General features: G+C 40.4%; 1 protein-coding gene across 9 annotated transcripts in view; it reads right to left on the bottom strand.

The window, feature by feature from the left end:
* Positions 1 to 14378, bottom strand: part of dock10 (dedicator of cytokinesis 10) — a 64778-nt gene that overhangs the window by 16336 nt on the left and 34064 nt on the right. For all 9 annotated transcript variants that reach the window (XM_085183931.1, XM_085183930.1, XM_085183935.1 and 6 more), the window contains exons 3-25: positions 12727 to 12816; positions 11891 to 11973; positions 10365 to 10437; positions 9924 to 10067; positions 9527 to 9661; positions 7468 to 7654; positions 6598 to 6683; positions 5998 to 6081; positions 5718 to 5876; positions 5268 to 5516; positions 5007 to 5129; positions 4375 to 4457; positions 4162 to 4284; positions 3990 to 4069; positions 3715 to 3902; positions 3512 to 3577; positions 3329 to 3421; positions 3062 to 3185; positions 2847 to 2968; positions 2578 to 2661; positions 1631 to 1723; positions 1288 to 1406; positions 920 to 989 (exon numbers count right to left, since the gene is read on the bottom strand). In XM_085183931.1, coding sequence (XP_085040057.1) covers positions 920 to 989; positions 1288 to 1406; positions 1631 to 1723; positions 2578 to 2661; positions 2847 to 2968; positions 3062 to 3185; positions 3329 to 3421; positions 3512 to 3577; positions 3715 to 3902; positions 3990 to 4069; positions 4162 to 4284; positions 4375 to 4457; positions 5007 to 5129; positions 5268 to 5516; positions 5718 to 5876; positions 5998 to 6081; positions 6598 to 6683; positions 7468 to 7654; positions 9527 to 9661; positions 9924 to 10067; positions 10365 to 10437; positions 11891 to 11973; positions 12727 to 12816 — 2658 coding nt within the window. The remainder of the gene's footprint in view (positions 1 to 919; positions 990 to 1287; positions 1407 to 1630; positions 1724 to 2577; positions 2662 to 2846; positions 2969 to 3061; positions 3186 to 3328; positions 3422 to 3511; positions 3578 to 3714; positions 3903 to 3989; positions 4070 to 4161; positions 4285 to 4374; positions 4458 to 5006; positions 5130 to 5267; positions 5517 to 5717; positions 5877 to 5997; positions 6082 to 6597; positions 6684 to 7467; positions 7655 to 9526; positions 9662 to 9923; positions 10068 to 10364; positions 10438 to 11890; positions 11974 to 12726; positions 12817 to 14378) is intronic.

A 14378-nucleotide genomic window follows, 5' to 3' on the forward strand; every position in this document is an offset into this window, starting at 1 on the left:
CATTATTTTTTTCCTATTTTTTTATGGACTAATCAATTAATTTTTACTAATATGCACAGTACTATAGAAGCATTTGTAAAAAAAAAAATATATATATATATATATATATATATATATATATATACTTTCATACAATAATATATTAAATTATGGCAAATAAAATATTTCAATCCCCTAATTAAAAAAAAGACTACAACATAATTTGCATTTGCTCAAATGACACTACTGAATCTCAATGCAATTCACACTTAGTAGTTAAAGAATGAATACAAGCTAACACTCAGCACTTTAAATTGGGCACCAGTACTGCCGAACATCGTGCCAATCTGTTACTATAACAACCCTGTTGCCACTGACTCTGCTTGTCCTCTCTCTTTGCCTCCCTCCATTTCTCACTGCCACTGCCTCTTCATGCTCTGCAGTCTTCCTTCACTGTAGCCAACATGAAACAGGTCTTGTGCTTTCTCCTGCTCTCTTCTCTAATCCTCTCACTGATTTCCCCCCTAAACAAACATGCCTTGTGTTTTTGATTGAGCAGGCTGAATGTCCTAGTTTGCCTCCTGCTCAATCCCTCTCTCTTCTTCTTCTTTCCCTTTTTTCTGTGTTGATGTTTGCACAGCGTTCTGGGCGTGTGGCCCTAGCCACACTGTTGCTGGCCCAAATGCACCCAAATACACACACACACACACACACACACACACACACACACACACACACACACACACACACACACACACACACACACACACAACACATAAAGCTCCATTTTCTGTTTTGTTTTTCTTCACAAATTAAATAGCCAGAGCAGGGTTTCCATTCCTTTGTGGAAAATATCAGACTTCTAAATTATTATATGATATTTCTGAGCATGTGCATGTAAACACACTGTATTCACCACACACACCAGCTTCTTTTATACCTTGATGTAGGAGTGCAGGCTAGAATCCAAGTTTTCTTCATGGCACTTTGCAACAATGTGGACCAGTACTCTGTAGACACAGACCAACAACGATGACTTATTCAATTGCTTTCATTGTTAGATAATATCAAGAATTGCTGTATTTCTCTCTTTGTTTCACTTTAATCACCGGATGAACTTATTGCGTGAGTCTGGATTAAATATAGAACAAAGTAGCAATTCAATGACATCAACAATAAAAGGGGAGATACTGACTCAAACAGAAATATAAATCACTACACTCTTTTTCTCACTCTGCTTTCATCACCTGGATAAACCCAGGACTCTATTATCAATGCATTAAGGACCTCTGTAGTACCACTGCCTACCTGGTGGTGGCAGTAGTGACCTCATCATTGTCATTCTGAGTCAGAACCTTGAACAGCTGGTTGAAGAGGATTGGCAGAAATCGGACTATCACTGGGATTCTCTCCATGCTGAGGAGACCCTGGAGAAGGATGGGAAAGAAGCGAGCGAGGAGGAGTGGGTGGACAAGATTGAAGCGTGAAAAAGGGGTAAAGAAGAAACCGTGAAGGGGCTGGTAAAAGTCTGACGTGCTGACACAGTGTTGAACTCATTAGGATGTGTAGCAGTGTTTGGTAGTTAAGGCTCTGGCTTTTGTCTCATTCGCTACTACTGAGATTTGAGGAGATACAGCGGCTTTACTCTGACCTTCAGGCAGTTGAGGAAGTTGGAGGTAGGAGGTATAGAGAGGTCCAGCTCTCTCTTCTGGCACTGCTGGAAGAATCGGTTCAGGTGGGGGTCCTGACACAGAGAGAGGAATTCATGAAAAAATGAGCAGCTAACATCTGCGGTATTACTTAGTGGACTCTTTCCTTTTTAAACGACAGTTAATGCTGAAATATCAACTTCAGCACCTCACAACTATGTTGTTGAGTGATTCAGCCCTGGTTTTATTTTAGACACCTGAAATGGATTTTATAACGTTAAAGCGTAAAAGATAAAAGGTTTTGGGCTGTTATTGTTCTTTTTTTAAACATATTTTTACATATATGACTGTATATTTACCTTGTCTTATAAAGGACTTTAAAGTCAGTTTATTGTATTGTAAGAAAAAAGTCAGGCATAGATGAGATTTAGTCAATTAAGAAACTGCTGTGCAGGGTTTCAAACATCCCATGATAGCAAACTGCACAGAAATTGTTCATTTCCTTTTTTTATGTGCCACGCTACATTACCACATTACCCTTTGATGCTGATTGTGCATTTGGGGCTCGTGTTTGCAGAAGTTTGGAAGGTGCATTTGTTTTAGGGATATTTAATTGCCATTTTCATGTTCATTGCCATTTAAAGGCGATAACTCAGAGAGGACGCTTGACTTTACAAGTCACTTTAGCATTTTCAATCATTTCACAATAGCACTGTGGTTGGAACAACAGAAAGAAATCCTTCCAACCATCTATTTTGTTTTTGTTTTGTTTTTTTATTTCAATCACAATACACACTGAATACATGTATATTCAGTGTCATGTGGGACTATAACCCACCCTAAACATGCCGATCAAAGATTGGGCACACAGAAGTTCTCACCAAGTCGTCACAGTTTCAAAGCCAGAAAAAAGGAGGGAAAACCACAGAATCCCAAATGATGGTCGTACCTGAGTGTATACTGTGGAGATAACGTTGGTGGATACTTTAAAAATAGGCTTTCCTCCATCAACCCATTTCATATCTGCTCCATTCTGTCAAAAGGGAAGAGAAGAGTTTGTGTGTGAGGACTAAAAATATCACACTAATCTATCACACGGTGTAATGTTTAATATGCTTCCCCTTAAAAATTAATGTTACTATTAATCAGCAAGGTTTGCAATATTTACACATTCCTTTCGCCTGTCTCTTACCCTTCTATTTTTGCCCTCAGTCTCACCTTGGTGTTGCTGGCTTCCTTGATGGCCAGGTATCCAGGAGGCAGGTTGCAGGAGACGGGGATGTTGAACTCCTGAGATGACACGCGGCCTTCTTTGAGCAGAGGCAGCCAAGAATATCCCACTAAACAAACCAAATAAACAAAAGAAATATTGAATAAAAGGCAAAAAAGAACAACTACAATTACTACAGGCTGGAAAACTACCAATATGTCACCTGGGGTCTCCAGAGTCTCTTTCCTCTTTGAGTTTGTCTTAGCATTAATGTCACATGTGACATGGTAAAAGGAGAAGAGAAGATGGTGCTTTTCATGGAGGTGAGTAGGAAGCTCAATCTTCACCTGAAGACAGAACAGCATTTAATGATTTATGTGCTTTAGGAAAGACCTTTAAACGCGTTCTTTCTAAAGGTTGATAAAGCTGATCCACTTCTAGATTCTAATTATCTTTATGTGATGAATGGAGAAACAAATATGGTCCTCACCTCATCATAGAAGTCGGGGCTCTGAGAGTGATGTAGGACGGTGGAGCAGGCTGTTGTGGTAAAGACTGGTCCTCCTGGTTTGCCATAGATGCACTGTAAAAACAGCAGTTTTCCATGATATAAAGGACTTGAATGGAGAAAGAACGAGTCGTGTAAGGTATGTCAGAAGGCGTAACTTTCTACCTTTAAGGGTTTTTCAACCTCTTCATCTGAGCTGCGGAACTCCACGTAGACCGAAAGGTTACGAGCCTTGAACAAGAGGACCATTGTGATGCTAATGACTAAACACGTTCAAAAGGATTGCACCGTAGCAAAACACGAAGCATATAAAAGCAAAATGAAAAACTTTATTTCAGTGTCGTGGTAAATGATACTAAGGGGCATACCTTAGCAAAGCTCTTCTGACTGTCATACTTGAGATGCTTAGGGTAGACGTAGATGTGGTTTTTGTAGACTCGATGTGGCTGAATGAACTTGGTGGTGTCCTGTGCAAACTCCTCCACCTCCACTGTGGGTTGGTGTTTAGTCAGGTCTTCAAAGGGCTTCACTGGTATATAGGAGGACGTCACACAGTCTGAAAGAAAAAGATGTATGTCAAGCATAGAAAAGAGAAAGGGATGAGGAAAAGAAAGCAGAATGGGAACATGAACAGCAGACGTACTAGGATGCTCCATTGGAACATAGTCTAACGCGATATCCAGTGTCCCAGGAATAGTCTGCAGTTTGCTTGTCTTCTCAGCCCTGTAAAGATAAAACTTTGTGTAAAATGTGGATCCAATCTTGGAAAACTATTTGCAGACTACTTTTCTGCTAAAGCCTGCAGGCTATCTTACCTCTTGTACTCAGACACCAGCTTTATCAGGTCATCTGTGGAAATCTTGTTGCTCTCCTGTTTGAAAAGAGGTGAGAAACGAGACTCTCGGTCCAATGCTCCGTGGTTGTCCTTAAACACTGACCTTTAATGGGAAGAAAGAGATGTAAATTACCAATGGATGAGGAAAAGATTTTAGGGGAAGTTCAAAAATATTATGAATACCGGCACTAACCTGACAGACCAGGCAAATGGCATTCTGTACTTTCCCAGTTTACTACAAAACTGTTTGTTGGACTTCAAAATCTTCTGAACAGTCTGTTCAAGACACAAAAGCAGAACCACGTACAGAGGGAAATGTTAACAAGGTCCTGCTGACATTCCTGAACACAATACCTAAATTCTAGCTGACCCTGACAGAGTGACAGACTAAATCAGAGGTTATTTAATACAGTAACTCTGGCAGCTGCTTGGATGTCTGCTGATTCACTTAGCCACTTAAGCAAGGATCGCATGGAGCCCTGGCCGTGGGGAAAGCCAGGAAATGTCTAGGATTAATGACGGAAAAACATCATTCCTGAACTATCTAGCTTGACTGGCATTCAGTGATGAAGATAACTCTTGTCTTACAGAAAAAAAACAATTTTGCAAATGTCAATCTAAACTCTTTTATTAGATTAAGGCATTTTCCTTACAATAACAGCATGTCTCATGGCCCATTTTTCCAGTCTGCATTTCGAGATAAGACACTATAAAAGCTTTAGCTCTCTGTTATTGATCAGAGGTTGATATAAATGCGGTATGAAGTCATATAAATACTGATTCAAACAGTTAGAATGAACAGAAAGGCAAACGTTTGTTTCTGACCTTGCTGGAGTCTGTATTCTTTGTATAAGCTTCAGTTCCACAAGCAATATTTCCCATGAGCACTTTCTCCACTCTTGCGACCATCACTATGTCTGTGTGGGGGTTGGTCACTGAGAAAATGGCCTGCAGGGACACCAATGAAGAAGCATATTACAGCCTATGTACATATTAAATGCAGAATAAGTAATGGAGAAAAAAAGCGTTATTTTCCCCTTTTCGTGTTAAATCTATAAAACCTAACTTGGAGTAATGTCCTCGTACCTGTTTGGGAAAGCAAAGCCAGTGCTCCAGGTCCAGGCTGAGGTAACAGTCACCAGGCTTCCTCTCAGCAGGAGAACACAAGCCATTTTCCTGACCTCCAACCTCCGTACCCGGAGCCCCCGTCCCGTTACTTAGGCCTCCAAGCATCTGACGCACTGCCTCGTGGTTGAGGTCTACGTGGAAGTCTGCAGACACCTTCCTCCCTTCTCGTATATCCAGCAGAGCCAGCGAAACGAAGAAGGGTTCAATCTAGTGGTGCAGATTCAGCACAGTTATTGCCTGCACATTTATTCAAAAAGCAAATTTGACAAAGCTTCGCTCAGCATAATATGTCTTTTAAATGCCTTTGAAAAAAAACACTAACGTATATCGATACGTTTTATCCTGTTTAAAAGAAAACTGATTATTAAACAGTAACACAATAAAGCAAAATGAGTGTCTTATGCTCACATTAGTGACAGGTCCCGTTTCACTCTCGTTGACGCAGCCTTGTAGCATGAGGTTGAAAGATCGGCAAGTTGCCATAAATCTCCTGCCAAGCTTCTCCTCAAAAGGACGCACTGGTGTGCTTTCAGTGGATGAATGTTCACTTCGTGGGCTTCTCAGAGCCTGTGGTTAGTGAAACACAATTTACTCAGAGGCCAGCTTCATTTTATTCAACTACAAAGTGCAGCAATGCATAAAGTAAAAAGTAGTCTACAGTGGTTATAATGTACTCGTTTGTACTTACGGGAGTGTCTGGATCGAGCGAGAAAAGATTCAACCTCTCTTCTCTTCTGGCGGAACGAATTCCTTCATCTGTTTCCGAGATATACTACGACAGGAAAGATGGCAGGAAGTCAGAAAGAGGCAGTCAGAGAGCAGTTCAGTGCAAATAATAGCTACCCTAATGTAATTTATGATATCTGTAAATAGAGTGCTTTTTTCCACTTTTGCTTTGATTTGAGTGTTTCTAGCATATTCTGGTCGCCTGAATTTATAGACTGCAGAGTTTTCTTGAAAACAGATACAATTACATTAATGTTTCTTTTCAGCCTGATAAAAATCACAAGTTTTCTTCCTCATAAAACCAGCATGCTTGCACTGACAAGTTTGTTTTCTGCTCTTCTCCTAAAGTCTCAGTATGTTTTTCAGTGTATTATAATCACCAGGTAATGATCCATGCACATAGAATATGGACCTGTTCATGAAAACACGCCACCACCAGTAATGAGACACTTGGATGTATACTGTGCACGCATGTACTGTTAAATAAGATAATACTATGTGTTGATAGTCGTAGCTGAGTTATAACACTGACTAAAACATGTGAGCCTTTGGTGTAGCTAACCTTTGCTAGCTCTGGATTGATGCCATTCTCTGTGGTTTCTTCATTTTCCTGCAAACAGGAGTCACTTAACGATAGGTCAAACACATCTGCAGAGAAAACAAACACAATCAGGACACCTGAGAGCAACTTTTATTTATGACTGATGGCTGACATCATTTAGTGGTTAGGAAAGTTTATCTAAGCAGGGAATTTTATGTTACAGATCATATAACATTTTCTTAAATAGCTTCAGCAACTCACTGGTCTAAATACACACCAACCAGAGTCAGCAGGCATATACATCTCAGAATAAAATATGACTCAATTTGTGGTATTCATGGATAATAAGGCAGGCAGACTTCTGGAGAAATATACCCTTCAAGCTGCCTGAAGCAATTTCTCCTAAAAGCCAGGCTGAACAAAAGGGCTCATTAATGTTAGGTTAACACACACCCACAGCCTGATTTAGAGGCAGGCTAACAGACCACAGAGCCATGACGGCTCTGGGCATTACATCATACCTTCACTTTTCACTGGACCAATTTTTAATACCCTATCAGTGTTTTGTGTTATGTTACAGGCTGTGGATCCATGCTCTGCCTCTCACACAACTGGCAAACAAGGATTGTTAATCACCACATCTGATGCACTGAACCAAGGTGGAGTCCCTTTTGGGTATCAGATTAATTTCCTGAAAGTGATGGACTCAGTAGAAATTCCCCATTAAGGTCATGGCAAGATGACGGACATTATTTAGTCAGACAGAGAGAAAAAGGTTACACTTTCTGCTGACATCGACTATAAAATTGTGCCCATAATTTATCCAGATGCTGGAATTATGCAAAAAAAAAAAAAAAAAAGCTTAATTCTTTTACATAAACTCTTTCTCACCCTGCCGGTGTTCGTTGAGTTCCAAGCTCTTGCGGTCTTGAGCTGGTGCTTCAGGAGGACTGATCTGTAGGATACGGGTCAACGTGCTAATCCACTCCTCCATGTCCTGCTCGCTCTCTGCGGCCAGCACAAAGTACGTAACCTCGTTCATCTTCAGCTCAAAGGCATGTTTCCTTAGGCGGTTATTCTTTAGGGAAAGAATGAAAGGCAAGGAAAATCTGGTCAGGTTTAGTTCTCGGAAAATGCTATATGTTTTTGCATCTACACATGTAGTTTTTGAATGTAGCCCATTTTGCTGTGTGTGACCGTTCCTAGAGGCACATTTTTCAGTAGTGAGCAGAGGGTAATGTCAGTAGGAATTTTCATTCTGCTTTATCCTAATAGGGTTTTTTTTATTAATAGGTGTTCGAGCACAGGGCTTTTTAAATTAAAGCTTAGATCACACAACTATAATATAAGCAGTAACCTGCAGACTGAAAATTGATGGTCAAATGTAGAAGCCCTAAAACTCCATTTCTTGGACTAACTTGACGCTGGTTCCAAAAGCAAGTCAGTCTCCAGAGAGATTAGTTAAAAATGTTAAAATACCCAGTTTTACAGCAGCTATAAACATGTTTACGGGCTATAAAAACTGTATTGTTTTTAATTCACCTTTTTCGATTGTTTTGAGGCCTGAAGCTGTGAAAGCTAAGGGCGTGATTGCTTAGGGCCCGCCATCATTTCATGTCATTTTTTAAACATATTATTACCTGGATTGCTTTGTCAACTGCACTAACAGCCACTGGATACATACATGAAAATATGAAATCGTTTGTAATCATAAACTGAGTTTAACCCACAATACAAGCGTTGCAGGGCATGTCTGTAGATCATCTTTGGACTGCAGCATGCGTTTTGTTATTGCATGTCTGCACAGGTAACCTTGCTCTGGTGCTCGCAATTTATGTACAACACAACCTGACTGCAAGTTTGAAATATATAATTAATTATATATTAAAATAATTATTACATCATTATGAAATGCACAAGTTCTTAAAAAATGTAGTAGTATTACTTGCTAGCATGTTCACATTATGACTTTTAAGTCTAAAAACATATTCATTCTTTTCATAACAGAAATCATTAAAATAGATTATTTAGGTGTTTCATCCCATAGATTTAACACCTCCTGAAGTGTGAGGAAGTCTGGCTCTGAGCTTCTGTCCTCGATGGAGGAGATCAAGTATCTCGGGATCTCGTTGAACAAGCAGTGATGAGAGATAGGAGCAGACTGACAGACGGATTAGTGTACCATCTGTAGTAATGTGGATGTTGTACAGGTCTGTCATGGTGAAGAGGGAGCTGAGCGAAAACTGACGCCATCAATTTATCAATCCCCATTTTCCTACCCTCAAGTATATCCAGAAGCTTCAAATAGTGACAAAAAACTGAAACTGTGGAGGCAAGCAACAGGAATAAGCTTCCTTCGAAGGCTGGCTGGGCTCAGCATTAGGATCATGCTCATTTGGAGGGAGCTCAAAGTGAAACTGTTACTTTTCCTCCCACCAAGTGGAAGGAGGCGGCTTGAGAATATGGCCAGAGTGCCTCCTGGGTGCTTCCTACATGGGGTGTTTTGGGCATGTCTAAATGGGAGGAGACCCTGGAGCAGACCTAGGAGACGCTGGAGAGATTAGATTTCTCAGTTGGCAGGAACACCTCTGATTGCCACCAGAAAAGCTCAGTAGAAAGAGGTGTGGTCTCAGACTGCTGCCCCTTTGACCCAGACCACAGCAGATACACAGTAGATCAATAAATATTTTAATACAATTTCTCTACATTTATACCTTCACCAATATTTGTTTCAGTTATTTTTACTGTTGTAGCAAAGGCAGTAATAGTGAGCAACCTGTGATCATGGCAGGTTGTGCTATGGTGCAGCTTTATGTCTGGAAATACCCCTAAATCAGTCTGTAACCTAATAGAGAACATTTTAGAGTGCAGATGCTTTTTATCTATGTTCTTGCTGCCTTTTTTCTTTTGTGGTAGAGTGGATGTACATGTAGAATGCACTAAAGCCTACCTGTACCACACCCGTGCATGAGTCGAGGAAGATGCACCCTTTTGGTTCCTTTGAGATCTTTTCATCTTTGTAGAAATTCATGATGTAGGAGTTATCTGTTAACTGGGTGAGCTGGAAATATCTCCTCTTGAATGACTGTCAAGACAGAAATATGATTAAAATTCATTTCCTTGGCTGAAGTAAATGAATTAGAACTTTAACAATGGGATAATGTGGATATTTTCTCATCGTGTTGAAAAGTATGTCACCGATTAAAGTCCCAGTTTAATTTCTAACAGACTGTAACAGTTCAGAAAATAAAGTAAAACCATTTTGGGTGGAAAAAAAAGTGAAAAAAGACAGACAGAAATAAAATGCACGTGGGCATGAAAATAGATAACATCAGACACTTCCTCACCCGAACAGTGATGCTATTGTTGACGGTGCTGTTGAAGTTCCCTTTATACAGCCAGCCCGAACGAAACACACCAATCCCTCCGCCTCCCCCACCACCACCTCCACCGCCCCCTCCTCCTTTGGATGACGACAAAGAGGTGGTATCCTGCAAAAACACAACAATGACTGTGATCAGTTAAAGATGCATTAACTGTCCATTCGTTCCTCTGATGGAATTGAGCAGATCGATACAGGAAAGGAGAATTTCTAGACTCCTTGAATCCATCCAGTTATGCTCATAACAGCTTCCCACTGACCTGTAAATATAACTAATCTTGCAAAGTCCATTTTAACAGCTTTTAGGCTGCAATAAACTAATTTAAACATGAGCCTCGGGATGTAACCAGTATGTAATGGATTCACTCTCAAAAGCATTTCAGAGAAGAAGATCATCATTGCTGACCTCATCCTTGTCCACATCTTCATAGTCAATCTCAAAAGAGTGGGATGGCAGCTTCTCTGCTTTGTACAGTTTCCTAAAAGGAAACAGGGAAAGGTCAGGAAGATGGACAAAAAATATGGCTCTCTGGCAATGAAATATACCAACGAAAAGGGAATATGACTTCTGGAATTAATTTAATGCGCTGCACTTGAGTTGTGCAAATGACTGTGGGTGGCTGACTCAGTTCCATCGTTTTCTGTCAGGAGGTAACAATGGGCCGTCCCCTTACTCAGTCCCGCTCCACTGATTTTAAAGGATGGCCCATCTTTGTGTGCGAGCCACGGGGCGAAATGCCTTTGTGCGTGCGCCGTGAGCTGCAGACAGCGAGGCTGCAATCCGTGCTCTTGGAACCGCCCTCTACTAAAACTCACAGAGTCGTAAAAGCTGTCCGACAATTTCTCGTGATGGACTATGTTTAGAAAAATGCTGGTAATTGTGGGCTGCCCACCGGAACAGGAATGCTAATACTGGCCAGCACAAATGAAGATCGGTCCAGCGGTGACAACCCCACACATACAGTAGCTGTATAACTGTACTCTGGCTCTCAGCCTGTAGTTCACTTCAACTTCAATCTTCAATCTGTGTGTGTACCGTTAATGTTTGGTTAAGTTGTTCGCTCAGTAAACAAACAACATAATAGTTATGTTTGCCACTTGTAAAATGACAGGACAAATGAACTTCTTTTCGCAACACTGTAATTGTGTTTAAGACACGTCTTGTTTTGCAGTTCATCCTGGATGTCAGTTCAGAGGTCATGTGAACTGAGTGAAAGAATATACAGTGGCAACCCATGGGATAGCATAGGGACATTCCTGTGGCTGAGAGCAGTAACAGCAGGGCCGCTCTGGGTAAGTCTCACTGAAACTGACAAAACTCAGTTTGACAGACTGACAGCCTGATTTAAATAAATTACTAACTGCTTGAATGGATGTGGCCGGATGATTGACGTTCAAAATAGTGACAGAAGGAGGTCTGAAAGTTTGTATTTCTTAAAGCTGAACGCCCTCACTCTTCAACACGAACTTTCACTTCACTTAACACTGGCCACCTTCTTGTGCTTCCTAATGACCTAATGGCCATCTACGGGTAATAAATTGTGGTTATTGCCAATGTTAGCAGCTACTTATGGGTCTGCGTGTTCATGAGGAAAAAACTCAGCACATCATTAGTCAAGTCAAGCAAACCTGAAGACACATTTCTACTTGATACTATTGTAAAGCAATGCACAGAAAAATCTAACTGTTCAAAAGTAAAATTTTGCTGTATGGAGATTTAATAAGAGAATTTTAACAACAAAGTAGAAGGCGTACATCCATCAAAGACATTTAGCACTTTTTTATGCTACTAGTATGGCAATGTGATGCCTTCACACTTCAATAGTTTTACAATAACATCCATTTAATAAGTGTGGGTTTTCAAATGTTAAACATTTTCTGAACAAACATGAGAATAAAACGCACAAACACAGTTTGTCCAAAGTGTTTTACCTTGGCAGCAGCCGGTAGTCTCCGGCGTAGTCGTCATACTTGAAATGGACCACATTTAGATCAGAGTTGTAATACTTGCAGGCCTAGAGGAAAGGATGAAGATTAGGTTTAAATATTACATTTCCTAAATGATGGCCTTTCAGGGAAACACAGACCTGGAGCAGCTGAAATATTTACAGACAATGAAGAAAGCCGTACAGCGCTACATGTCATTAGATTTAAATAATAAATGGAACTGAATCAAGACTCTTTCCCTGGGGATCTTGAATATAAAGATATCTTTACATGTCTAAAGTTCAATCAGTTTGGCTGAACTGGTACTCTCCCAGGGAGTGTACGGTGCAGTGAAAGTCACAGACAGAGCCTGAGGTACTTTCACATCCTGCCTGCAAGTCGAACACCGTGTAACTTTTCTCCTTAATCCCCTTTTTAAAAAAGACCTTGAACAAGTCACAAATTAACAAATTATAAATATAACAGACAACTTAAGCGATACAATTTTTAGCTGTATACACGCACACACACACAAAGAGTCAATTGCACATGCTAGTCTTCAGTGAGGTGTAAGTGTACTGTCTGGGGAGTTTCCGTCTTCAGAGACACTACTTCTCTACTGAGCGCTTGAGATCATGGCTAGAGGATCTGAAACAAGCACTGATATCTACACACACATCTGCTTTATTTTAAAGTCGTGGTGAAACCACTCTGCTGATATCAGGATGGCCTACTTTAAGGTCAGTCTGAAACGAAAGACCTAACCACCATAAACCTAAAAGACATCACTTAAAACCACAGGGTCTATAACTGCGTCTGGTACACTTAGACGTACAACTTACCTGTCTGACCAGCAGACATTCAGCGTGGAGTTCTGCCCCCTCGGGAACAGTTGATTTGACAGTGCGTCTCTCCTGAGGCACTGTGGATACCTGAAAGAATAAAGGGTAGATAATGACAGGTGGTGGATGGGATACCTTACTTCAAAATGTATTTAAAATTACTGCATGATTTTAAACTATTCTATGCAGTAAATCCCTCATGTAGAGAACATGACTAATACAAGCAGTCAGCTTCTATAGAAATGTGTAAGCAATGGGACGGCTTACTGATCACTGCTGCTGAACCTAACTTCCATGGGTAAACAGAGGTTACTGATATTAGAAAATTATTCATTCATCTTTCCACTGATTATTCAATTATGCTGTTCAGGTTGTGTGTGATAAAAAAAAACATTTTAATTTTATTTATATAGCGCCAAATCAGGACAACAGTCATCTCAAGGCACTTTATATTGTAAGTTAAAGACCCTACAATAATACAGTGAAAACCCCAACAATCAGAAAGGCCCCAGTGAGCAAGCACTTAGTGAGAGAAGGAAGGAAAAACTCTTTTTTAACAGGAAGAAACTTCTGGCAGAACTGGACTCAGAGTAGAGCAGCCATATGCCGCAACCGGCTCTGGGTGAGGGAAGAGAGGCAAGACAAAAGAGGAATGCTGCTGCTAAAATGAATCAGACTTATGTTGAAATCAATTTAATTCAAATCAAGCCAATTTCATTTTTATAGTGCCACCTTAAGGTGACTCCTGTTGTGAGCTGTTGTCACCTTAAGGTGACTCCTGTTGTAAGGTAAAGACTGTAACGAGGGTTTAAAGTACTGTTGACACATCTCAGGCAGAGCAAAAAGAAGAACCATCCATCTCATATGATTCACAGATTTAACACTTTTCAGATTTGCTCTGCCATATTAGAAAGCACTCTATCACAAGTACTTGTATGGTGTGAATGGTGTGTATTCCTGTAGTGGGTAAACACTAATGCTGGTTCAATAATGTCACAATACACTTACTCTTTTTGCCTCCAACATGCTGCCATTCAGCATATACGATGCTGTAGGTAAACACAACACAAGCATTTCCCACTATGAGCACATTAGCCTGCTGATGCTACCATTTAGCTTGAAGCACCACTGTGGACCACAAGTATAGCCCCATAGTGGCAGACTCTCAGACCTATCAGGACTCCTTATAGCAATTTATAGCTTAGATAAGACTAAGCAAAAAGCTGGTCTGTTAATGTAGTAATGAAATTGTTTCTGGTCAGCTTTATTTCCATGAATATGAATGATTCAAGTCAAATCATCTAATATGCATTCCCTTTATCAGCCCTGCTTGGATTTACAATGAATAACCTCACATGAGAATCGAGCAGCTTCATTAATAAAAATGTACATTTTATGATCCATGAAAAACGTCAGCATTGACGTTTTTCCAATGCTGACATTTTTCAATCCTTTCATGTTTTTGCATGAAAGGAGACGCACTTTGCCTTTGTCCAATCATCTAGCCATATGCTGAGCGCACTGCCTTTCTTTCCACACTGACAAATACTCACTGTCCACCCAGCCAGTTTCCCTCACAAGTACCGAAATGTACCATCGGCTGTAGAGATAAAGAAAATCGAAGAAGACTCCTTTTTTCTTTAAGATTTTAG

This window comes from Neolamprologus multifasciatus, chromosome 14, assembly GCF_963576455.1.
Source record: "Neolamprologus multifasciatus chromosome 14, fNeoMul1.2, whole genome shotgun sequence".
Classification (NCBI taxonomy): domain Eukaryota; kingdom Metazoa; phylum Chordata; class Actinopteri; order Cichliformes; family Cichlidae; genus Neolamprologus; species Neolamprologus multifasciatus.